At 43.0% G+C, this 27,607-nt stretch overlaps 1 protein-coding gene across 1 annotated transcript; it reads left to right on the forward strand.

Moving 5' to 3' along the window:
• Positions 1-26,465, forward strand: nr1h3 (nuclear receptor subfamily 1, group H, member 3). Its single transcript, XM_083758890.1, has 12 exons — positions 1-122; positions 4,451-4,701; positions 8,337-8,419; positions 10,453-10,710; positions 13,576-13,842; positions 14,959-15,164; positions 16,840-17,019; positions 21,183-21,282; positions 23,123-23,236; positions 24,277-24,371; positions 24,958-25,618; positions 25,668-26,465. The coding sequence occupies exons 3-11, from the start codon at positions 8,377-8,379 to the stop codon at positions 25,102-25,104; spliced, it is 1,410 nt and encodes a 469-aa protein (XP_083615016.1). The 5' UTR covers positions 1-122; positions 4,451-4,701; positions 8,337-8,376; the 3' UTR covers positions 25,105-25,618; positions 25,668-26,465.
• The last annotated feature ends 1,142 nt before the right edge of the window (positions 26,466-27,607 follow it).

Genomic DNA, 27,607 nt, shown 5'->3' on the forward strand with positions numbered 1-27,607 from the left:
CCAATGTTGGCTAGTTAGCTTGCTATGCTAGTCACTAGCCGCCGCTGGACCGGACGGGCGGACGCTACGATCGTGTTCGTCAACAAACTGGACGTCAAAAGTCGCCAACCAGCCCCTAATAGGTGAGTGACATAACTAAACAGCGTTCTGTCGTTGGTTTGCGTTTTACAAAGTGCGTGAGCTAACAATGTTAGCTTGTCAGTTCAGTATTGAAGAGAGAGAGAGAGAGAGAGAGAGAGAGAGAGAGAGAGAGAGAGAGAGAGACTTGTGTGTGTGTGTGTGTGTGTCATGCTAAAATGCTAACAAACGTCAGTTGCTGCTGGCCTTGCTGCTGGCCTACATAATAATACTAATTATTACTATTAATGATGACAATAATAATAATGATGCGTAACTGTATAATGTATTAATTTAACGTCGTTGTGTCATTTTACGCTCACTTGTCTGTGTATCAAACACGTCTAGCTGGTTGTAACACCGTACACGTTAATAACAGTTGACACATTGGGGACGGAGTGTGTGAGCATGTGAATAAAGTGTGTAAACAGTAATGCAAGAACATTACTGTTGGCTATGGTTGGAAACAACTGTTTCCCTATGTGTTTGTTTCATTTGATTCAGTGCTATTTGCTTTTGTAAGTTACTTGTTTTGTACTGGCTAGGTTTTAATGTCTGAATTTTGTATAACATCCCAACAAAGCAAAAAAGAAACAAAAAACAGCAACATTTTGCTCGATGTTGTACATGTATTTATTAATTTACTGCATTTACGTCTAAACTATGCTAATACATAAAAAATATATTTTAACCAATCTGTATGATTGCGTGCGTTGTTAATAACTAAGTGCATCGGTATGGTGGTAGAGTGTGTTAATACAATAACTGCATCTGTAGGGTATGTTAATACAATATAACTGCATCTGTATGGTAGCGTGTGTAAATACAATAGAACTGATGTTGTGTGAAGTCTGTGATGTTAGGCTAAACCTTTGTAGAATTGCAGTTAAACAGTAAAATGCTCAGTACAGAGTTGGTTAAATTTCAGTACGCCGTCAGAGTTAGTGTGGTGGTGTTTATACTTAGGAAGGTTATGGATCAGTAAACATGGATTATGTCACCGTTACTCACTGGTGGGTCCAGAGACTGTTACTGTCAACTCTGACAACAGTTGTACAAATAGAACCAAATGGAGCCGTAGAGAGAGAGATACACTGTCAGAGTTAACTGAACACTGAGGATTATACAGTGTAGAATGGATTGGGGGTACTAGAGATGACGACTACTAGTACTACTACAATAATAATAAAGGATTCATGAGTGACTGCATGTCGTCCCTGTCTGGTGGAAACCGGAAACCTCATATGCCCAAAACTATTACTTTTCAGGATTCAAGTAAAAAAAAAAAAACTGCAAATGTAGCTCAATTTCGAGCTTGAGGATCTGCTACTTTTGATGTTTTTGTGTGAAGCTGTTGTATGATCAATGGGAATTTTTACTCAAGTCGTGAGTCGTGACCCATGAAAATTGGTCTGTGACACAAAAATGGGTTCCAACTTTCGAACCAGTGGGAACCAGTGGTTTTTATATGACCAGAGAGGATTGCGAAACAACGAGGACTCTTCTGGCCCTGCTAGTGTCAACTTAACTTGACCAGGGGGATGTCACTCATTCCATGACACAGTCACATGACCTTGCTTTTGTTTTGTGATTGTGTTTCTGGGAACTTTGGTTTTTATTCAGAACAAAAAGACAATATGGTGTGTTTAGGACTATTGATTTTCTTTAGCTATTATTCTATTACTTTTTTTGATGAATCAAATGATCTTGAAGCATGTTTCTTTTTTGTATTGTTTTAAATTTTGTAATATGTCAACAAATCAACACGAAACATTGTAATTGATTTTCCTTTGTAAATCAAAACAAAGTCAACTAGATCGATTAGTTTGATTAACCACTTGTCTTAAGTCATATGTTATACTTGGTTGTACAATGCTGTCAACAATAGTGGCACGTTTTGATGTTGTAGATCGACTGTTTTTACTCTCTTTGAGAAAAAGTGGTATTTTATACTGTATGATACCATATGATGACAAAAGCTTGACTCATGGATTCACACACTGTTGATGCTGAATACAGCATTATAGGAAAGTTACATCCGGTGAATGTGTGAGATTGTAAGAAATGCACACTTCCCAGTCTCCACCCATTAATTCCTAATGACTAGATGCTTTCTGCATTGGGGGAATTTACGGTATATCTATTTCAGTGGTGGAAAGTAATTAAGGATATTTACTTAAGTACTGTACTTTAGTACAATTTTTAGATGTATTTACTTTACTTGAGTAATTCCTATTTCCAATACTTTTACTTCTACTCCACTACATCTCAGAGTCAAATATTGTACTCTTTTACTCCACTACAATTATGTGAAAACGTATTTACTAGTTACTTTGTAGATTTAGATTATTATTACAAAACATACATTAACCACTTCAGCCCTATACATTTTGGCCATTTGAAAATAGCCGATCTACAAGCTCACAATGCGTCGCAAAGAGATCAGCTATGTAGATCAGCTGTTTTCAAAATATTGTTATATATGTGAAAACTTGAAATGGGACATTCTGAAGTTCTATGAGTACTTTTACTTTTTGTAATTTAAGTACATTTTGATGCCAATCAAATACTTTTTCACTTTTACTCGAGCACAATTTTAATTTTGGACCATTGCTTGTAACAGAGTATCTCCACAGTACATTGCAGCATTGATACTTTTACTTAAGTAAAAATTTGTACTTTTTCCACCACTGATCTATTTAAACTTAAAGTCAGTATCACGCGGCACGTCTGCTTATTTAACCATTATCTTGAACCCTAGCTAACCTATTCTCGGGTGAACATTTGGAAAAAATGATAGATATAGAGAATTATGTATATTTTTTACAGAGCAAGTATAAAATGTGCCTAATGCCCAAACCACACCAATCTGTCGAGATGCATCATCAAAATGGTTTTAGCGTTCGTCCTGGTGGTGTGATATGTCCTGTTGCATGTCGACGCAAGTCAACACAAGTGATTCAATTCAATGGTTGCTTGCAACTACCGGTACATGCGTCTACTCTCAACCGTTTTGTTGCAAGGAGTTTCATAGCGACCGATTGGTGTGGTTTGGGCTTTATAATGGATAGTTTGCACTGGCAGCCCTTATGTGACTATAGCCTGTCATATGAAGGCCTTTTTTATGTTGGATTAATTTTCAGCTGTATGAAGCGGCTCCCCGGACAAAGGTAGTTCACTGATAAGCTGTACAGAACATTGGACTTGGATAGAAAAGGACAGTGTAGGGTTACTTTAGGTCATCATAGGCAGAACCAGCCCAGAGTTAAACAAAAATAATAACTCAATGAATCAAATTGCTGAATTGAGTGAATTCAACTCTCACCATTGTGGAATATTGGCTGTTGAAAGGAGGTGATGAGAGTTGAATTCACTCAATTCAGTATTAATACTTATCCTGTACAGTGTACACACAGACACACATTTGTGAAATGTGTTTGGCTGTTTGAGTTTGAAGGGATATTGATTTTATAGCTTCCTCTCAGTGTGAATAAAAAGGCCTCTTTTGAACCTGGACTCTGTGACCCCCCCCATCGGACAGTTTAGAAGACAGCAGAGGCCAGTGATGTGGACAGCTGTGCTCAACATGTCCCTGATTGGTGGAAGGGCTGTTTGGGGCTCTGCCACAGAACATTCACTGACTATCCTGACATCTTGGTTGATTAAGATTCATGATGTTTGTGTCTTTTTGACATTGAACATATAAACACAAATTACATTTGTTTGACTTTTGTTAGCAAAAAGTGTATAAGAATGAACTGACAATGACCACCAGTACCAATGCTCAAAATGTATAGCCAAAGCAGGCCAAATAATTACTAATACTTGACTTTTAGATAGAAATAGCTGATCTACTAGCTCACAGCGTGTTGCAGTCTGGCACGTTTGAGATTATAGATCTGATATGACTCCACTGATCGTCTGGTAGCATAGGTAAAACACATCGCATAGAGGTAAAACTGTAGATCATAATTCTAAGTTATTTCACTGTGGAGACGGGGGTGTTTCACCCAGTAGAGTGTTGTGGGTGTTTGTGTAAAAAGGTCTGCTTAGACACCCTAAATTAATGTATGAATGTGTCTACGCGCAAATTTGTAAAGAGCTCAATTTGTAGTCCCTTCTATTGGGCTTGTTTTCATAGACTTATTTCTCTCGCAATACCTGGCAATACTGTGCAGCACCATGGAAGCCTGGTGGGGATTTCAGAGCCGTGCAAACGACCGATGGTAACCTCTTGTGTTCCCTTTTTTCTTTCCCCCCCCTCCCTTCATGTCCCCTCCCCCTCACCCCCCTCTTTCTGCTCCGTCTCTGGTTCTTCTCTTGTCTCCCACAGGACAACTGTTCCTCTCCTCTTGTTCTCTTCTTGCTCTCTTCAAGATGGTAGTGCCTCCCTCCTAAACGTCCTCTGTCCACTATACTTTGTGCCGTTTCCTCCATTGTGTCTGGGCATCATCATCTCCTCCAAGGCCCATGGGCCATACAGTCCTGCTGTCAGCATGATGAGGAGGAGGATGTTGAATCAGTGAGTCTGTGGTCTCTCATATGGACACAATGAATAGACCATAAGAATACAATACTTCAGAGGTAAGTTCAAACGCACATACAGTAGTAGACACTAGGGCTGAAACTCCATCTTGCCGATTAGTCAAGCTATTTTTTAATTTATTATTTATACTAAAAGTACATCAGTGAATCAAAATTCTTTACCACTCTATTTTTCATCGTTGCTGTCGGGCAGAAACCTATGGTTTTGTAACGTTTTGTGTTTTCGTAAATGTATGCCTTACTTCAGGGGTTCTCAACGCGTGGGTCGCGACCTCCCGGGAGGGTTCGCGACCCACCCATTTTCCAACTGAATGGTTGGAAAATGGAAATGAAGAGTTTACATATAGTACACATAGTACATGCATACACCTTCCCTAATGATTATATCTGGTTTCAGTATTTATTTATGGTGCATTGTCTCTATTATTAAGGTTATTGTAGCAGTCAATTTATATTGGGGGTCGGGAGGGGGCGGGGCGGGGTTCCTGAGACGTTGCCAAAGCATTTTCGGGGGTCCCCGGACAAAAACGTTGAGAACCCCTGCCCTACTTGATCATACTACAGCGTCACACAAAAGTATAAAACGCTGCAGATGTACATGCATCGAAACGTGGAGCGAAGCAGACAATGCATTTTAACTTTTGCTTTTCGAATTTGAATCCTGAAACGTAACAGTCTTGGACATTTCCAACCGACAGAGACGATATTCTGTCATGGAAAATCTATTCAGCCAGACTCTGTATAGCCTACAGAGACAATACATTTCTTTAAATTAAATTAAGCTACACAATTACTACAGTTACTACAAAGGGAAAGTTTTACCCCAAGTTTTTATTTATTTTTTAGATTATAAATATGGCCGCAAAAAGAATAACATGGATCGCCCATTTCAGTTTGACCTACATTATCATTTTGTAAAACAGGTTAAAGTGTTGTTGTGTGCACTGTGCAGTCAGTGCAGCGTTCTAGGCCTACTGAGTTGGGGTTCTTTGTGGGACCGCAAGGGAGAGAGAAGTACTCTAAGCTGTAGCTTCATGCAATCTGAAGAGAGATGGCTCTGAAATCTGAATTGTGCAGCAACATGTTTGAAGATGAGGCTGTGTTGATACGATACAGTATCTCAATTTTAAATATTTTTCTGTCTTCTAAATCCTGACAGTTTTCTGAGATACCCATGTTTCCATATCAGTGGTGCTCAATATTTCATGTAGAAGACCCCAAAAATTATATGTACCGTAATTGGCCGCCAACCCCCATCTGAATATATGTAGTTCCAGGGACCTCCCAGAAGCAAAGATTTTAGTTAAAAACTTTGGCTCTGAAAGAATATATTCAAAGATTTCCACCACATTTTCACGATTAAAAAAAAATAGCAGACATACAATGCTCGTAGAAAAAATAGCCTAAAAGCTCATAGCGCGGCACCGAGTGCCGCGCTATGAGCTTTTAGGCTATTTTTCAATATAACATAATGCTTAAAACACTAGAAGGGGTTCCCGCACAAAATGGGTTAACATCAACATACACTGCTGCAGTGCATTACAACTGTATTGCCTAATATACAAAAATAATATACGGTTTTCACATGGCAGCTGCTATATGAAAACAAGGGCTCTTCAGAGTACGTAGTAAAAACCTCATCACTAATTTTACTGTAACCAATTGGACCTGCTTCATGATGTGAAATATGACCCTTTTGGGTTTCCATAGCAGATGTACACAGGCTACAACGAGCTCATCATGCATCACATTGTGACATGTTGTGAGCATGTGCATTGGCTTAAGTCACAGTTGATTTGACTGAATTTTACCTGGTATTTGGGATTCTATGGAACTTACCTTGTTAAGTAGCATTCCTCAGGGGTCCCACGAGGCCTTTAACTGGTATGCACCTTCAATTATGACTGATCAGGGGGTTGCCTGATGGTCCCCAGCAAAATGTTAATATAGCATCAAAATCAATCTAACCACCCTCTATACGTATTTGAAAATAGCTCATGTGAGCTTGTTGGATCTGCTGTCAAAAAATGTTAATAAATGTGGATGTATTTTAATAACTCAAGTCCTGGCCAAATAACGATCCTGAAAATAACAGACAAAACGTTTTAATGCTCTTTGCCATGCCGCTTAAATAAAGGCTTTTTTACTTGACTGTTGCAGAGTGCCTTGGACCTCTTTTGCTTTTCCCTGAAAATAACAGTTTGGGAAATGTGAGGTTTTCACTCGGTTCCACCCGACAGACGATATATATACTAGGTAAAATCTGATATAACACAAATTGTTTCCCGGTTTTAATGGATTAAAAAATATTAATTTATTTAGCCTATTGAGCAGCCCGAGTCAGCCGCATTCACAGAATTTTGAAGTGGCTGCAATCTAAGGATATTTGTTTCTGTTTGAAGCCATGTGTGGATGATGAGTAATGTTTGGGAATGTTGTACCAGGAAGATATGACGTTTTCAAAAGGTTACACTCACACAAGGGTGTCACTTGCCAAAAAGAACAGATCTACAACGGATCCCATTCAGGCTATTCTAGTCCCCTCACCCTTCTAGCCCCTCTGCCCTCAGGGATTCCCCGTTTGAAAATGGATGTTTTTCCTCAGTTATGGGAGTGTCTGTCTGTGTGATCAAATCGGTGTATTTCAAAGCCAAGCTCATTATACTCATACCCCTAACTCATTGTGCATTTTGCATTAGTGCATTGTATCTGGTCATCCTCAACACTAGGGGTCACAGAGCGCATGTTCAGGTCTGATAAGTCCCGGAAAAGATGCGCTGTGATTGGCCAGTAATGACTTAAGTGGCAGCGTGACGTAGCGTGCCTTCCACACTTCCAACATACTTCCGCCCCTCCTTTGACACACATGGCTCCAACGAACTGCAGCGGACAATGAGGCATCTATTTTTTTTTATATCTATGTCTGAGCCGGTAGTAGGCTACTGTCATCGCATTGTCATGTTTTCAAGTTTGTTGTGGCGAATAAATCCCATAGTGTGGGATCGTATCTTGGCAACACTGAACACTGGTGGGGAAAACTTGGAATTCCCTTCTCGCGTACCGGTGGTAGATGTCCCGTGGACCGGCATTAGTCCTCGGACCGGTGGTTAGGAACCTCTGCTCTACACCCATGAAAAGCTTCTCCACCAGCCCTTGAACATTATGTAGTATGAGACAGTCAATGATGTTAAAAAGATTTTTGTGTTATGATAAAGATTAAATTTCATGCACTGACGACTAACTTATTTACATCAATGAGTCGATTAAAAAACATTGTTCAATTAACTATTGCAGCCCTTGTAAATTGTCCACCAGCTACCAGTTCTGACTTAATCTCATGAGTCTCACAACCTCTTTCTACTGACATTTGACCACATTTTAGGAGTGACATTGTACATTTTTGTAGATTTCCTTTATAACCGTCTGGCATACAGTAACCCAGAATTGTGCACGTATGTATATCCACACCAGTTTCCTCTTTCCTGAAAGAAAGTCCACATATGTGACACATGACCAATTTCATTTCTGCTTTTTAACCCATTCGCTTTATCTTGGCCATGCCTCTTTGCTACACATAATGTACCAAGACTCAATGTAGTTAACACTGTGTGGTGTATTAATACTATGTATTGTATATGGTATATTTTAATATGAACTCGTATGTTCCTGTGCAGGTTTAGGTTGATTTCGTAATGACAAGCTGCTGTGCAGAAGATGTCCACATTGACTGTGACTGATATCCCAGATGTTGGTCCTGGTAAGAATCATCTACTTCCTTATTATTAACCCATTTAGACCAGAGGCTGATTAAAAATAAAATAAAAAGGCTTCCAAATCCTCAGCAAAACCTCTGTTTCTATGTCAGTGGTGCTCAACCTTTTTCATGTCAAGGCCCCCCGGAATTAACTGTATTTGGCCGCGGACCCCAATCTGAAAATATGTTGTTCCAGGGACCCCCCCAGAAGCAAAGCTGGCCGTGTTAGTTTGAGACAAAATTTGAGTTAAAAACATTCGCTCTGAAAGAATATATATTCAAAGATTTGCGCCACATTTTCAAGATAATTTTTTTAGCAGATCCAGGGGGCACGGTGGCACAGTCGGTAGTGCTGTCACCTTACAGCTAGAAGGTCCTGGGTTCGATTCCTGCTGGGGACGCTGGGGGCGTGTTCTCTCCTCCGCGTCATCTGTGCCCATACCCGAGGCGTGTGGAGTTTGCATGTTCTCCCCGTGTCCCCTAGGGTAGGTAGTGGTACCCTCACAAAAAACATGCAGTACCGGTAATCCTGGTCTCTAAACTACCTCCCCCTGGCCAGCCGGGGCGCCTGATGGAAGGGAAAGGAACTGGTTGGAATAACTTGTTCCTTCCACACGCTACGTCCGGCCGGGGAAACTCTCCCCTGTCGGGTGAAAAGAAGCAGCTTGGACCTCATGCATAGAAGGAAGCATGAGGTCAGTTCCTCTGCCCAGGTTGGCAGAGGAAGTGTAGCGCCCAGGATTACATTAGATAATTGACACTGGGTGAAAAAATGGGTTGGAAATTCGTGGGATAAAAATTATAAAAATCATACCCGTGGTGGGGGGGGGGGGGAGACCCACAGGAACGCGGCCAGGGGGCCGGGCCGGTGCATGCCGGAACCGGCCCTGTGTCCGAAACAGTTGAGAAATGACAGAGTTACCGTGTGGCGGTCCCTCTACTGTACTGTACTGTACTGGCACACCCGAAAGAATCATATATACAGTTAATATGTGTTTGTGTGTGCGTTAGGTTGCACACAGGTGGTGAAAAACAACCATGCTGTTTTCGTGCTCATACCCAGACACCCACCCAGCCAGCCAGCCAGCCACCCACCCACCCACTCCGTAAGGGAGTGGTTGCACCACTCAAAAATAGCAGACCTACAAGCTTGTAGAATGGGTTAAGACCTGAGGCCAATTCTACAAATGCCTTCTAAACCTGTATTATATACCTGTATGTACCAGACACCAGGATCTAAATGTCTCTCAGAGCAGGAGACCACCTCCAGCCACTGCAGAGATAAATTATATTGTTTATTTAAACGTCTTTTTTTTATATGCGAGATGGAGGGCATAATATTATAAATGCCTTTGTTGCTATTTAGAATAACTGTGTTGATATGCAGTTTTTTTTGTTTTAGGCATGAGTTAGATTTTTAGTGCAAGTCTTCAATATGTATTTACTATTTTCATATCGTACACCAGTATATAATTAATTAGTGTGGTTGTGTGGTAGTCTGAAGACTCTCCTCTTCCATGGAAGAATATTGCGCACCGAGAGTAAACACGTTTAAGATGAAAAAGTGGTCAAACTAGCAATGAAGTAGTAAACTAGCAATACAACCTTCCAGAAAACCCTAATGATCTCGGATATATTATAAAAAGGAAAGGTTAAAAACTTAAGTAAAATTTAGAAAACTGGTTGGCTGTATTGCTAAATTGTTAATAAAACACAGCGCTAGTGTGCGGGGGCTCATGCAGTTTCACAAATTGCAGATTGGGACATGGCCTAACAATTGTTTTGCAGTGAGACTTTATTTTGCTTTAATCCATGACCTCGGCCTGTAGCACTTGCCCTAGCCTTGACCTAGTCTCTCTGTATCTGCTCTGGAAGAGAAACTCTCAAGAGTTAAAGATCTATAATGGTCCATTTGGTTACCAACTCTCCATCATTTAGCTGGGGACCACCTGGAACTTAAGGACCACTGGTGGTCCCCGGACCACTGGTTGAGAGCCACTGTGATAAATGCATAAACTGTAAAATTGTTGTCCCAGATGACAGCAAGGTGTTTGACGGGGCCTCAGGGCTGCAGCTGGACTGCCTCGGCGTCGAGGAGAGCGGCAGAGGAGCGGACGTGAGGCACAGCGTTCTCCTGTCGTTGGACGTCCTGCCCCGACCCCAGGCCGATGACTTCTCTGCAGCAGCAGCCGCCGTCGCCCACCACACCATGCCTGAGATGAGCAGCCCACTGCCTGTAGAGGCCACGGACATCAAGCTGGACCCGGCGTCATGTGACATGCCTCACAACACAGGTGTGTGTGTGTGTGTGTGTGTGTGTGTGTGTGTGTGTCATCACCTGTTGCGTTGAAACCTTATGTCTAAATGTATTTATTTTCAGGAAATATGGGGGTGAAAGGTATAACAATGTATATGTGTTCTAGGTCTACTTTTCATATGTTAAATATTTATAAAACCCACATAACTAACAGGCATTCATTTAAGGGGGAAAAAAGTGAAATGAAATATGGATATACAGAGTTTCGTCCTAACTGGTTTCAAGTGGAGTTTGAAGGGCATCTTCTAACCTGGATGGGGGCAAATTGCACGTGTGACATTCAGGCTGTACAGTACCTCTTGTGAACCAGACACCAGGATCTAAAACTCTCAATGGAAGAGCAGGAGACCACCTCCAGCCACTGCAGACATAACTTATATTGTTGCTGTCAGGCAGAAACCTCTTATCTTCATATTTTTTGTTTTTTCTTTGTAAATTAATGAGCATCGAAAGTAGCAGATGCGCAAGCTTGAAACAACATTCTTGGACATATGAGGTTTCCACCTGACAGAGACAATATTATTTTCTAAAATAATGTTTTGGTCATTAAATACGTTACAGTTTTAGGTTCCAGTGTTACAAATTACAATTGCGAAGCTCATTGTGTAAAAATGCTGCAGCAGTGATCATTGCCGTCGGCCATAGTTAAAAATAACTTCACTTCTCTTTTTCAGCCAGCAAGCTCTGCAGCTACTGGCCTTGTTAGTATGAGACAGCCGAACAGCTCTGCAGCTACTGGCCTTGTTAGTATGAGACAGCTACTGGCCTTGTTAGTATGAGACAGCTACTGGCCTTGTTAGTATGAGACAAGCTCTGCAGCTACTGGCCTTGTTAGTATGAGACAGCTACTGGCCTTGTTAGTATGAGACAGCTACTGGCCTTGTTAGTATGAGACAAGCTCTGCAGCTACAGGCCTTGTTAGTATGAGACAAGCTCTGCAGCTACAGGCCTTGTTAGTATGAGACAAGCTCTGCAGCTACTGGCCTTGTTAGTTTGAGACAGTATGAGACAAGCTCTGCAGCTACTGGCCTTGTTAGTTTGAGACAAGCTCTGCAGCTACTGGCCTTGTTAGTATGAGACAGTATGAGACAAGCTCTGCAGCTACTGGCCTTGTTAGTATGAGACAAGCTCTGCAGCTACTGGCCTTGTTAGTATGAAACTAGCCTGACCTAAGCAGAGACATTTCTGGTCTAGAGGGGCGGGTCGCGCCTCAGAAATGCGCGCACCCTGATTGGATCTCATCGATCTGTCCGTCACCCCCGGCCCCTCCTCTCCCCCCTAGTGCAGCGCTACGTCACATAATTTAGAGCGACGCCCACCCGGAAGGGTTGACTCCCACTTTTAGACTGGTTCAGCCCACGGCTTTTTCCAGGCTTTCATCTTTCGCGCAGACGAAATGAAAGCCTGGGTATCGAGGCTAGTATGAAACAAGCTCTGCAGCTACTGGCCTTGTTAGTATGAGACAAGCTCTGCAGCTACTGGCCTTGTTAGTATGAGACAGCCAAACAGGAAAAGCAAACGAACACTTTTATTTTGTCGAGAAGCCAAATGTACCCTAGCCTCCTTATTCTGAGGTTTTATTTCGGCAAGAGATATAGGGCCCTATATTGTGTGTCTTAAGTACCAGGTTTTATGACTTAAATGTGTGTTCTCAGCCATTTAATCACTAACCAATCAATACTGTGTAAACTTGACCTTTGGCCCTGTACACCAAACCTCTCCGCCTGGCTATTTTCAGCTAGTGCTCACCCCAAAATAGGGATGCGAGGGTTAAAAGAAATCCCATGTCCAAGGTTCTATGACCAGGGGTGCACATAACCTTTTTGGGCTAGTTCTCAGAGGAACGTCTGTACTCTAGGGGTCCCGGACCCCCTGTTGAAGACCCCTGCGTCAGAGGGTATATTCCCATACCATTTGGTTGAAGTATGTAGCTTGTAAAAGTAGTCGTTGGAAGCCATTTAGACTCGGGACCCGAGGAAGCTGTGGGGTGAAATGTGGTCTTGCGTGGCCAGACTGTTGCCTCTCCCAAATTTCGAATGCATACAATCTGGAGAACGGAAGCTCTGATCATGAGTAAGTGATAAACCAGAAGTGAAGCCTCCTCCCCACTTCCGTTTCGTCATAGCAGTTGCACAAATGTATCCTAATATAAATCAAAATCATCTAAGCATATATAGCTTGCTGCTTGTAATTTAGATATTTTTGAGTGGTGCAACCACTCCAAGGAACAGCTTTGTCCCTATGTCCCAACCTATGTGACTATGTCCTTGTGTCCCGATGTTTAGAGTACCAATAGAGGGTGCTGTTGCACCACTCACTTCAGACTGGTCTGATTTTTGAGTGGTGCCACCACTCCAAAGAACAGCGATGTCACTATGGGACTATGTTCATGAGTACCTGTAGGGGAAAAAGTGGCGCTGTTGTGCCAGAAACGGAGAGAGAGAGATCATGTTAGAACCAATAGGAACTGAAATTGGAACGATACAGAGAAGAATTGGAACGATACAAATTGGAACGATACAGAGAACCAATAGGAACTGAAATTGGAACGATACAAATTGGAACGACACAGCGAACCAATAGAGGGGAGTTGCACCACTCAGTTCACACAGGTGTGATTTTAAATATATTTTAGAAAAAGGAAAGCAGCTTCCTTCCTCAGATTTTGCGAGGTGCCGTTCCAGACTCGATATAGCATTTGGAGATTGTGGAATAGTTGTCTAGCTACGCGAGACATGGGGAAATGTCATTTTCACAACACACAGTTCAACTTTGTCTCGACATGCCGTTCAACTTTGTCTCGACATACCGTTCAACTTTGTCTCATTTCTATATGTGACAGATGGTCAGCCGGTGAAGAGGAAGAAGGGGCCTGCCCCCAAGATGCTGGGCAACGAGGTGTGCAGCGTGTGCGGCGACAAGGCCTCGGGCTTCCACTACAATGTGCTGAGCTGCGAGGGCTGCAAGGGCTTCTTCCGACGCAGCGTCATCAAGAGCGCACAGTACTCCTGCAAGAACAACGGCCGCTGTGAGATGGACATGTACATGCGACGCAAGTGCCAGCAGTGCCGTCTGCGCAAGTGCAGAGAGGCGGGCATGCTGGAGCAGTGTGAGTGATCATTATCCAGTCGTCTTACCAACGTGCACCGAGATCTTACTGTACTGTACAGAGATGTACAGAGAAAAGAAAATGAGAGGGGCAGAGGCTGAAATGTCAGTCTGGCAAATGAATGGTTGTCAAAGGGAAATTAGCAGTTGCAGTTATTAAAGGGACATTTCACAGTTGGAAGAAACTGCAGTCACTCAATGTTAGTATTTGTAGTAGATAACAGTAGCACAATTTGAAATTTGCGCTCTATGGCCAGAAAAATAATGAAGTCTGTGTGTTTGACTAGGCATCATCAGACATTTGAAATAGTAAAATATCTAAAAACGCATATTAAACTCACTCAGTGCCTCCCCTTTAACACACACAAACTCCCAGGAAAGTGTTTCTTGTGTCCTAAACATAAGGCGTGAAGTGGTTCTTTAAGTCAGTTTTCTCGTGTAATGTAGTAAGCATAAGCATTTGCAAGTATCAGCAATTGTGTGATTTATCAAATTCAGTTAAGAAATTGTGAAATGGCAAGAGAAGGGGGGGGGGGGGTGGCTACATTGTGAACTCAATTAAGTGTAATCAAGCTTCGGAGGTACGATATACAGCATGGATTTCTACACAGAGCATTTCTTTCAACATTAATGCTGCACTCAATTTCAGAAGAGTAAGGAAAAGGCAACATTTGTAATGCTGCCTTGGGGTATGGCATGGAGAGGGGCCATTTGCATGGGGCTTGATCCATCTTTCATGTCTGTGTGCAACATGCCTTCTGTGGGCACATCTTTTTGACTTTTAAGTAGATCCTGGACTGAAAGGACAGCAGTGAAGTCTGTATTATTATTAATAGTGTGGTTGCTATAGGCAAAACTATTGTTTTCGGTCCGAGAATGTCTTTGCCGGCAAAGTGAACCAGCTTTTTGTTAACTTTTTTCTGGTTCACACACTATCCTAAAAGATTGATATTTCCATTGGAAAATGGTAAAATAGGTCTTATATTCAGCAAAATAGAAATTGTAAGACGGAATTCAGTTCCCAGTGGATTCCTCGTGACTTGCGTCAGTGCAACCACACCTTCCTAGATGTTATTATTAATACTATTATTGAATAATGTGTTGTGGCGGGCTGCAGGCGTCCTCTCAGAGGAGCAGATCAGAGTGAAGAAGCTGAAGAAGGCCCAGGAGGACGAGGTGGCCCACACCTCGGCCTCCGTGTCCCCCACGCCCCCTCCGGAGCTAGTCTCTCTGGCTCCACAGCAGCAGGACATGATCGAGAAGCTGGTGTCCATGCAGAAGCAATGCAACAAGAGGTCCTTCATCGACCGCCCAAAAGTCACAGTGAGTGTTCACTGTGAGAGAAATCAGCCGAACCAGGTCTATGAAAAGATTAGAAGTGACTACACAGGGCCTGGTCCATTAGCCTGGTTAATAAACCAGACCAAATCAGCCGTTGGCAAAAATAAATTGCCTGCCGGCGGATTTCGGTCTGGAGAGGCTCAATTGTACGCCCATTTCCTACACCAGAGAATGTGGGCGGCCAATCGGGACACGGTATGCAATATGGGCGGGCTTTGGTACAGTGACTTTCAATGCTTGAGACCTTTGACTGACAGTAGCTCTGACCAATTGCGTCAAAGAGAAAATGTTTCCCTGGAAATGAAATCCAAGCTGAGCCTCCCCAGACTAATATCCCGCGGTCCGTGCAATATTAGTCTGGTTTATTAACCAGGCTACTGGTCCATGGCTCAGTGGTCCAGGCACCTTGGCTTGGTAATCCAGTCTTGCAGTGTGATGCATGTTCGACTCCCGATCCCAACGGCCTTTACTGCATGTCATCTCTCCCATCTCTCTCCCCATTTCCTGTCAGCCTACTGCAGGGGTCAGCAACCTAAGATGTTGAAAGAGCCATTTCCAACCAAAAATAAATTCAAAATCTATCTGGAGCCGCAAAGAAAATTACGCATTATAATGCAGCTTGCCAAGCTTTATTATCTCCCGGGTTGCAACGAAACTAGCAGAATTTAGCATGCTTTCCCTGGAAATGTCTTTCAACGTTACTTTTTTTGTTGTTTGATAGCTTCTCACTGCAGATTAAACATACAGGCAGTCAATCTGCATTGGCTGTGAAGGCAAAAGCCTCTGTCCACGAACTGTTAAATCCTCTGTTTTTCGTCGGCTATCTTTATTTCTCTCCCTGTAGAAGCCATAGCGTAGCAGGCAGCAGCCTCACACACCCACCGGTTTGTTTTATAATAGACACCTGGCTGGCACGGCACTGAGTGTGTCGCATGCTATGACGCAAATTTTAGTTTAGTTAAGTTTTCCAATTTTGTAAAAATGTGTAGAATAAATATTAAGAATGCTTGTCACGTTTGGCCTCCTACAGAAACCATAAGTGAAAAATAATGTATTGCTACTTTTAATGCTACAGGGAGCCACTAGGGGTGTGCTCTAGAGCCGCCTGTTGCAGACCCCTGGCCTACTGTCTGTCCCTCCATAAAAAACAGTGAACTGAGTGGTGCAACTCCCCTCTCCCCCCCTTATCTCTCTCTCTCTCACTCACTCACTCACTCACTCACTCACTCACTCACTCACACATATATATAGGCAACAGTACAGCACTATCTCTCTCTGTTTCTGGCACAACAGTGCCCCTACTGGTACTAATAGTCATACTCGTGCTCATTAACGTCACATAGGTGGGTGAACCAACACATTGACGGACATTGCTGTTCCTTGGAGTGGTTGCACCACTCAAAAATATAAAATAAAGGTGGAGGCCACAAAAAAAGAAGTGACTACACAGGCCACGCAAGCACTTGAAACCTATATTGGCTATTTGAAAATTTGCGTTAGAAAACGAGCCCAAAAAAGTGCAACCCGCAACTACCAATATTTACAAGCAACATTACAGAAGAAAAATAGTTTATCGCTTATAATATAACATGGCAACACTGCCAATACAGGTGCATCTAAAAAGTGATTTTGTTGTTTGTTTTAATCTTACTAACAGCCGTGGCCACAAAGTCAGGACCCACAGAACAGAGAGGTGCGTCAACAACGCTTCGCCCACTTCACTGAGCTGGCCATCATGTCAGTCCAGGAGATAGTGGACTTTGCCAAGCAGCTGCCTGGCTTCCTGGAGCTCACCAGAGAGGACCAGATCGCTCTACTCAAGACTTCCACTATTGAAGTAAGATAATATGGTCTCTGTCGGGTGGAAACTTGTGCTTGTGGATCTGCTACTTCTGTTGCTTTTGTCTGACGCTGTAGTATGATAAAGTAGGACGTTAATTTACAGGAAAGAAAAAACACAAACGTAGAATATCGATATAAGAAGTTTCTGCCCGGCAGCAATGATACGGTCGCTGCCATGCAGAAACCTTGTATCCATAGAATTCACATTATGAGCTTATTTTCTGAGAACAATTTACACATTTTTTACACACAGTGGAAACAGAAAATCACACCCGTGTGAAGTGAGTGGTGCAACTCCATGTGGGGGTCCCCGGAACTTCCAGACCCAGGGGGGCAGGCCAATTCCAGCGAGCCGTCCCATGTCCGAAACGGTTGAGAAATGACAGAGTTACTGTGTGTGGGGGGGTCCCTCTACTGTACTGTACTGGCACACCCGAAATCATCATATATACAGTTAATATGTGCGTTTGTGTGTGTGTTAGGTTGCGCACAGGTGGTGAAAAACAGCCATGCTGTTTTCGTGCTCAGACCCAGGCACCCACCCAGCCAGCCAGGCAGCCACACACATAGCTCCGTAAGGGAGTGGTTGCACCACTCAAAAATAATGTGCATCTGAGCCTGTCTTGCACTTGCTATTTTAAATGAATACCGGACTTCTCGCCTCGGCGAGTGGACTTCATCTTTGGCGAGTGGCCTTCCCCTTTGATCGAGAAGTCTTCACTTTCCGGGGTTGTCCGAGACCACTCGCCCCGGAAAGTGAAGTCTTCTCGCCAAAAGGGGAAGTCCACTCGACCGAAAGTGAAGCCCCAAGATGGTCCGTTGCTGCCCTCTAAAGGCCCGAAATAATTATATATATTATATATCAATCCTGTATCTAAAACAAGTACATATCGGGCTATATATATCGATGTGATCTGCGTTATTATGACCTCATGGCAGGTACATTCCAAAGCAACTAATAATAACCACGTTATGGTGACAATGTTAAAATGTTTACATTAAATTAATCCAAGCTGTCTTCTTCTGCTATTGTAAACAGAAAGCATTTCATTTCGTTCATTTCGGTCCTCTACTATAGGATCTCCCCTACGGACCATACTCTATGGCACGGACCCACCAGTCACTCGAACGAGTCGTTCAATCATTGGCCGAGCCAGGCCGATCGTCCTTCCAGGCTATGGGATTTTCTTTGGGAGGGATGGGGTCTAATCTCCTCTTGTGCGGTTGAGAGTAGCCATTTTTTCCCCTGCGGTCTATGGTAGTAGCAGACTAGCACTGTCAATTAGCATTGGACATTTGCGCTCGTTAAGCTAAATACAGTATTAAAAAATTATGAATTATGATCGAAAATCTCAGTTACAATTAAACTGAATGGAGGTGTTTTTTTTTAAGGGTAACTTCCGTTTTGGCAGAGTCAGACGATCCGCGATGTCAACACCAGTCACTCCTCCCAGTCACCCCCAGGCATGATGCCTTCTACCCGGGCATAATTTCCTCTTTACATCCCCTGTCTTCTGGGACCACCAGAGCTCCAATAGCTATAGCAATTATCACAATTTAAATAAATAAGCATATTGAAACTATTTCACATTAACAATGTTGGTAAAACTAAGATATTTGAGGGGAAATATATAATTTATATCCACAAATAAAATATTATCATTGATTAACTCCATTTCTCTACCCTCCATCCCTTTAGTTTCCATGGTTATTGAGCCCCTCCTATATTTAATCTATACTAACCAATCATGGTAATATGAAGTGTATGCTATTAATGCTATTAGTATAAAGAAGGAGCCTAATCTATTTTCATGTTTTTATAGCATTAAATACTATACTTTTTTTTTGGTATGTATTAGCCTGTTTATTTTCCAGCCGGGCGATTCCCCGGTATTTGCATTTTGAACGGATCGTTCACGGAAGTGACCGGATCGGTTTCGTTCACCAAAAAGAACTAGTTCTTTTGATTCGTTCGTTCATGACCGACTCATCTCTACACGATAGCGCACTGAGCCCACTGTCCCTGTGAGCACATCTAAGCGTCAGGAGCGTGAAGTTGAAGCTGAAGTTTTCTTCTTCGTGGGGTTTTTAGACAGCTGGTGGATGGAAAATAAGCTCCACCTCCGCGCCCGACGGACGCGACGGACAGACTCAAATGGACGCGACGGACAGACTCAAATGGAAGCCGCGCACAAGCGTGAAAATGAAGCGCGTCACCCGGCAGTGATAGACACTAGCCAATGGAACAGATGCAGCCTGCAGCCCATCCACTCGGCGGGGTTTTACTTGTAGTTTTCTTCTTTCACGCTGTCAAACGCCCCCTGGGAGGGAATTGTGAAGCCATGTCAAGGGATACAGGAAGATATCTGGGCAGTGGGCAGCTCGAACTGCTCGAAGTAACATTATGTCCAAATTGTTAACAAAACATTGAAAAATCGTCTGAAGAAATAAAGTAAAGCATTGGTTCTCATGTTTGCTTCAGATCACCCCTGTAATCTTTTCATCCATGGCACCCCTGGCTGAATTACATTGTCATTTACTGTAACCCTGATCCATGACATTGAAAATAACTTTATATTTATAAAATAGCCCGTTCTCTTCAGCCTCCACAGCCCTTCTCATCAACATCATCCTCTCCGTGGTGGTCTAGTGGTTAGGGTGCGGCCCTCTCACCGCCGCGGCCCGGGTTCGATTCCCGGTCAGGGAACACTGTTTTATGATGAATTCCTGTTCTGTTCTTTAACTATATAGAAGTGTCTATTTGTACGTCTTTAATGTTTTGATGAATTGAACAATGTGGACCCTGTTGTAAACAAGTGTAATGCTTAATTGGGTCGTCCACTCACAGTTAACAGTCTTTGTATTGAGTTTGTGCTTGAAATGTATTGTAATTCTGCAAACTGTTAATAAATATTTAAATCAATCAATCAAAAATCTCCTTCTCCTTCTCACCGCCGGGTGACACACGCTTGTCGGCAGCTTACATCTGACGCGGAGGAGAGCGTCAGATGTAAGTTGGCCGTCGCGCAAGTCGTCGGCGAAAACAAAACTAGTTTTAAAACTCCTCGGCGGGGAGGCGAACCCCGGTTCCCAGTTCCAAAGGCACGTACGTTAACCAGTCATGACTCGATAGCCAAGTAGCAACCCAGCAACATATAGCCTACACTAGAATGCGCCTTTGTCTGTGTCAACCTCTTGTCACTCAAACGTCCCTCTCACGCCCACTTCGCTAACGAAGAAATAGAGGACTACAGGCGTTTAAATAGGCTTCCGTGTGCGTCTCCTCTAGGAACCGCCCAAAGCCCCGGAAGGATTTAAAGTGAGACCTGACGCGACGTCCAACTGACGCCTTCACGCCTGACAGTGTATTCACACCCTGAGCAATGCAAACTAATAGGAGAGTGTGCTCCGGTGTGGTATTTCCGAACGCGCCCGATATGTGGCAACCCTGGTTTGTTTTGGTTTGCGCACGGATGTTATTTTTGTTGCTTTAGCACAGTAGCTAGCAAAGGCTGCAGTTGCTGAAAGTGAAGAAAACACTAGCCAAAAAGTGAAGACTTGTCGCCAAAAGGGGAAGTCATCTCGCCCCGGGCCGAATGGCCTTCTGCTTGGGCCGAGTGGACTTGACTTTTTGGGGAGTCGCCAAGACCACTCGCCCAGACCACTCGCCAAGGGCGAGTGGTCTTGCTACCTTTAAAATTAGGGATGTCCCGACTTTTTTTGTTTCCAATCCGATCCCGATACCCCAATTTCTGTGTTAGCTGATACCGATATCAAATACCGATACCAGAGAATAATATTTATAATGATACAAAAAGAAAAACGATCTAATTTTGTTGTGTTTATAGCTATCTAGCTAATGCTATATATCTCTTGTTTATAGCAGACAACTCACTCATGTCACTCACTCGAAAGCAAACTCCACATGCCCCCACTAACATTTTATTTACCTGCCATAGTGTCAACCCCTTACCCCTGTGTCGGATCGGTGGTTAGATTGGATACAGTGTCGGGACATCTCTATTTTAAATGTCAACATTGTTGAGCGTACTTAATTTCTCCCCACGAAATGGTGGAAATATTCTGGATGCATGCAACTATATAGATGCTTACTATATAGATTTCATATTTCAATCCCAGATGTTTTTGTCCACACAGATAATGTTGCTTGAGACATCTCGGCGATACAACCCAGCCATTGAGAGCATCACTTTCCTGAAAGACTTCAGCTACAACAAGGAGGACTTCGCCAAAGCAGGTGTGTAAGCTCATAGATCTGCTATTTTGGTGAAAATGTTTGAAATCATCTGCATAGTGACTGAGGACGCTCTTATCATCATACATCGGATTCATCATACATACACCAATCAAATCATCACATTCCATGCTACAAACACGTGCTCAAACACACTCTACACACAAAGCTGTGCATAGGAGGGGCTAGCGCCCCTCAAAAAGTAGTTTAATGGCGCTTGTAGATCAGTGAAGCTCCCTCTGGTGTTGTGCCCGTGGGCGTTTGTCACTCTTTTGAAGTAGTTTGACAGATCCCTTGAGTATCTTGAAAAAAACCTGTTCTGCAGTATACTGTCCTCTACCCTGTAGCTCATTTATAATGATCAAAGACAGTTTTATTGAAGGAAGGAACTTAATGGATTCCTGTTGAACCTAGATGGACTGATAATGATAAATGTTAGAAGTTTGTCAAATGGTAGCATGAAAAGGTTTTAAACGGGAACGTACCTCTTCACCAAAGTCATTAAAAATGGAAGCTCTCTGTCAATCAAACCTGTGCACATATCCACATCTTCTCCTGTGAAGCTAAACAATGCATTCAAACAAGCCACTAGTCTTGTCTGCATTAATTTGACATGGCTTTTATGAACGTTTTTTATAACTTTGTATACAAGTAGCATATCTCTGCTGTCAGGGAGAAACCACCTACAGTGCAAAATGTTCATTTTTCAGGAAATGGAGAAAACCTAATATTTTTTTGTGGTGCAACCACATCCTTAATAATGAAACTGTCAGGATGTAATAGACATTTTTAGAATCTGATCTCAGGTCAGAATGGGTTAAGTGACTGTGTGTGTGTGTGGGTGGGTGGGTGGGTGGGTGGGTGGGTGGGTGGCAAAAAAAACAGCATGGTTGTTTTTCACCACCTGTGCGCAACCTAACACACGCACATATTAACTGTATATATGGTGATTTCGGGTGTGACAGTACAGTGACAGTACAGTGGAGGGACCCCCACACGGTAACTCTGTCATTTCTCAACCGTTTCGGATACGGGGCGGCTCGCCGGAATCGGGCCGGTGCGTTCCTGTGGGTCTGGAACCCCCCCCCCCGGAGTTGCATCACTTACTTCACACGGGTGTGATTTTTAAAACAATGCAATACCGCATCATCAAAGTTGGTATTGTGACTTTATATAATTGGTCAATTACTTGTGAGTGGGAGAGTGTGGTGGAGTTAGCTGCTTTAGCAGACAGTGTGAGGGTCCAATGGAGTTAATAGGTCTTGTCCGAAGTGCTTTTTAATACTTTCATTGGTTTACGGGGGCAACAACAGAGAGCTCCAGACTTCCCTCTCCAGGGCAACATTAGTGACTTCCTCCTGGGGATCCCGAGACTTTCCAAGGCCAGTGAGTCCATGTGTTTCCTCCAACTGCGCCTTGTTCTGCCCCGGGGTCTCCTCCCAGTGGGACATGCCTCGAGGACCTCCCTAGAGAGACGTCCGAGAGGCATCCTAACCAGATGCCCGAATCACCTAAGCTGGCTACTTTCCAGGCGGATTGATTCATGTAAAAAATAAATAAGTTAAAATAAAAAGTGAAGTTAGTTTCCTCCCGACAGCGACATGTAATATTTTGATACTTTTGCCATTTGTCATATTCTGACAATAGCCGTTCTTGTGAGCTTCCCTATATTTTCGTTCCCCTATATGTTGACACTGTCCATATGACTGGAATAAAAATTAAGCTTCACTCTGCTGAGTGCTCCTAAACTCCAGGCGAGGGTTATTTATTTGCGTCTTCACATTTCCTTCCTGAAACGAACACGGGGCCTCTTCCTTCAGCTCTACTTCTCTCTTCATTTCAGGGCTTCAGTTTGAATTCATCAACCCCATCTTTGAGTTCTCCAAGGGAATGAACGACCTCCACCTGGACGAGGCTGAATATGCGCTGCTCATCGCTATTAACATCTTCTCTGCAGGTCAGAGCTCATAGTGAAATCCTCAATAATGTCAATAATGTCGTCTGTCAGGTGGAATGTTCGAAACTGTTACTTTTCAGGATCCAAATCCAAGAATAGCAAAAGTAGTAGATTGAGCCAATCGGTGCAAAGTCCCTATTTATTGACATCACAATGATTAAAAAAATAAAATACCATTCAATGAGTTTTTCATCTTATTAAAATCTCATACATGCTGAGTTGGTGGTGCCCGGAATTGAACCCACAACCCTGTGGTTCAAAGACGAGTGCTCTACTCAATAGAGCTGGGAATAGCTGTGCTAACAAATGGAACAAATTACATTGATGTTTCATTTTAGTATTCTTTATTTTCCGTATGGTATCACTTAAAGCAGTCTTAAATTCTTAAACTTGAAGCATATATAAAGTAACCTTGAAACCTTCGTTGACCCTGGATCCCCCAGGGGACTGTCTTTTTTCCCCTCTACATCACAAGTTCACAATGCAACACGACTCATTGTGAGTTTGTAGGTTAATATTTTGCAGTGATGTGACATCACTGACGAGTCCTTGGGCATGTGACGGATTTAACTTGTCTCCGCTGTTGAGAAAAAACCCAGCTCAGCTGCTGTTTATAACATTGTGCAGTGTGGGTCTGCTGATTAAAAAAGATTACCCACCCGTGTTTCATTGCGTCCCACCCGTTAACTTATAAAAAATATATTTTCCACCCGTTCCCACCCGTCAAACTCGGGTACCACCCACGAGATATCCGCTGGTATCCGAGCCGTTGCAGGACTCTGGGGTAGAGTTGACCGGTAGAGCAGCCGGATGGGAACCGTGACGTTCCCAGTTCGATCCCGGGCTCCCCAGTGTCTGTGGCGAAGTGTCCTTGAGCAAGACTCTGAACCCCCTAATTGCTCCCGATGTGCATGGTTTCCTCTGCCATCAGTGTATGAATGTGAATGGGTGAATGTAAATCTATAAAGCGCCTTGGATAAAAGCAATATATAGATGCACCATTTACCATTTATTTATTCCTTTTTATGTGTTCATTTCAGATCGTCCCAATGTGCAGGATCACGATTTGGTGGAGCGGCTCCAACAGCCGTACGTTGATGCCCTTCGATCTTACATCATGATCAAGAGACCCAACGTACGTACTGTCCCCCTCTAGAGGCTCGTCACAGTTATTACATCACCTAATCGCAAATATTCGACATAATTAACATCATTGTTTCCATGTTGAAAAGTAGGTAAATTCACGCTATTGTTTTGTAGTGTACCAGTTGACAATGTGCCCAAGGCACTCCAATGGGCGACTGTATTCATAGAGAAAATAACCGATCTACAAGCTCACAACACAAGCATGTAGATGCAGAACGTTATGACACACCCAGGGCAAGACATTTCCTGCTTGGGAACTGATAACAGAACTGATAACAGACCTACTTCATCCAATTTATAATTTAGCCATTTAGCAGCCATTCATTATCCAGAGCCACTTACAGTAAGCAAGGTAAACGCATACTGTATAAATATATGCAGAGAGACAGTGTAGTGCATCAGTAATCTATGATCAGAGGTAATCCAAGAACCTAGCATCACAGTCTAAACAATATATTAAAAACACTATATATATGCTGTACATTGTAACTACTCATCTGCATTTCTTCACCTTTAATTGACTGATACTACTTCTGTTAAGCTGTGTTTTTGTCCTTATTGATTGGTTCCTTCAGGATCACCTGATGTTCCCTCGCATGCTGATGAAGCTGGTGAGCCTGCGGACACTCAGCAGTGTCCACTCGGAGCAGGTGTTTGCGCTGCGTCTGCAGGACAAGAAGCTCCCCCCGTTGCTGTCCGAAATCTGGGACGTTCACGAATGACTATAGGTGCACCCCGAGTTCGACCCCACAACTGTGTAGCCTCACAAAGCCCCGGGACAGACAGACAGACAGAGAGATGCAGCATCCTCTGAGCAGTTCATCATAAAGCCCCCGGAAGGACGGACATAACGCAGCATCTTCTGAGCAGTTCCAACAAGACTGAACATTGAAGTGAAAGAGTAGGAAACGACAGGCTTCCTGTCTTGCTCTTTTTATGATCAAGGACTGATTGGTTCTAAAGTTTGGAGATCTTTTTTTTTTTTTTTGTCACTTTCATTTTTATTTTATTTAATTTTTTGAAATTGCTGCTGATGAATGCTTTTCGAGATGACAGGAGTTTTGGCACACGTGGACAAACGGCTCTAACTCATCCTGAAGTGTTGATGATGCTTTGGACTGATTTCGGGTGAGATTAACACCATCGTCATCATCAGGGCTCACAAGCCAGTGTTTAACTCCATGAATTAACACCTACTCATTAACCTTTTGAACCCTGGCGTCCATATTCTGACAGGTGGGGGGGGGGGGGTTAGACAATGTTTAAGCTCCGAAGATATTTGGAGGGGGGGGGGGGAATACTAATGACCCTAGTATAGAGCCCTGAGGAACCCCTGTCGTCTAAGTATATAGGGTTTAAGTGGTTAAAAATCCACCTCTACTGCAGTTCTGTACTCTTAACAATGCTTCTGGCTGTGACGTAACACTGTTTAATTGAAGTAGTTTATGCAGTTCTTGGCTATTGAGTAGGTAACAGCTGGTGATGAACAGACTACTGACTGATCTGAAGCAATGTCTTGTTGGTGTTGCGATTTGTGTTGGTGTGGTAGGGTTGTGATAAGGCAGCAGTTGGCTTGTGTTCCTTTTGGAGAAGATAAAGGGTTAGACATGCAACGCAGAGCAATACAATACACACATTTTGTATATATGTTGTCAATTACTTGAGTTTATTCTTCCAAATACACAGGGGACCTTTTCAGGTCGTTTCTACCTGCCCTTAATTCTTCAAAAATATTGATTTTATTTTCACAAGAAAAGAAGAAGAAAAAAAAAACATTATTTAGCGCACACATGAAATATCAATAAGATTGCACAATCATTTATCAATGCACACGGAACTGGTAGTCTGTGAGATATGGTGGCAATGTGACTGACATACTGAGACTGAGATGTGATTGGCCCGTCATTGGGACACAGACTGAGTTGTGATTGACCGGTCATTGGGACACAGACTGAGTTGTGATTGGCCCGTCATTGGGACACAGACTGAGTTGTGATTGGCCTGGGACAGATAATGGTGAAGGCGGAGTTAAAGGGACACTTTGCTGATTCATAACCTGAAGCATATACAGTGTGTGTGTGTGTGTATATATATATATATATATATATATATATATATATATATATATATGAAAAATAACACAAACGCAGCAAATTAAAAATGCATCGATGATGCAACATCACCCCTCAAACGCACCGAGTCTACCGAACTAGAAGTGTGAATGAATAACAAGAAAAGTGTGGATACACCGACAGTTTCAAGAGTCTTGCATAAGTACAGTGTGCTGATTTATTGACCCACATGATGTCGCAGGTAGCCTAAAAAGTTTATACAGAATAAATATACAAAGTTTATACGGAATAAATATACAACGTTTATACGGGCTAAATAAAGTCTATATATGCCTCACAGGATTGAGTCACAGCATTTATGAAGACTGCCATCATAGCGGTCCCCTTGTTGTTTCGAATTTGCCCTACAGGTGTCCTTCAGCCAGTCCCCAAAGAGCTCATTTTTCTGGTCCTATCCGGGTACCTAGCTGGTCTCTATTCGCTGTTCTAGGACTCTCCAAAACCGGGATCAGCATCGTAACCCAAAGATCTGGCATCGGATGGGTTCTACATAAATCATGTCGAAATAGAATCAAATAGCACAATAGATTAAGAATCGGCACATTGTCCCTTAATTGTCACCAGAGCACTGAGTTCTAGGCAACGATGACAGCCATTGCTGTGACATGGCACTTAACGGTACTGTAAGTTATATTTTTTCTGATGGAAACAGTTTTGTTATGTTAATTCTGATGGGTGTCGTTGCTATAGTATTTATTCAGTAACGGGTGTCTCACTATCTCTCTATAGCTCTTTAAATAGTAAGCCTTGCCGAGCCATGAGGTCCATAGGGCAGGAGCCTATCTCCTGTTTATTTTCTTTAAAAAAAAATTTTGTGGCTTTCGCCTTTATTTTATATATTTTTATGTAGGGACAGACAGTAGGCTGACAGGAAATGGGGGGAGAGAGATGGGTGCAGTAAAGGCCGTCGGGATCGGGAGTCAACCCGCGGCACACTGTCATACTGGATTACCAGCCAAGGTGCCTGGACCGCTGCGCTATCTTTTTGTAGTGTGAGGCAGCTTTATGTACAAGTATACCCCCCCCCAGACATGATGTACAAGTATACCCCGGACGCTAGTACGTCGCAGGGACTTACCCCCAATTCAACCCT

This window comes from Protomyctophum parallelum (assembly GCF_964188405.1).
Source record: "Protomyctophum parallelum genome assembly, chromosome: 2".
In the NCBI taxonomy this organism is placed as follows: Eukaryota; Metazoa; Chordata; class Actinopteri; order Myctophiformes; family Myctophidae; genus Protomyctophum; species Protomyctophum parallelum.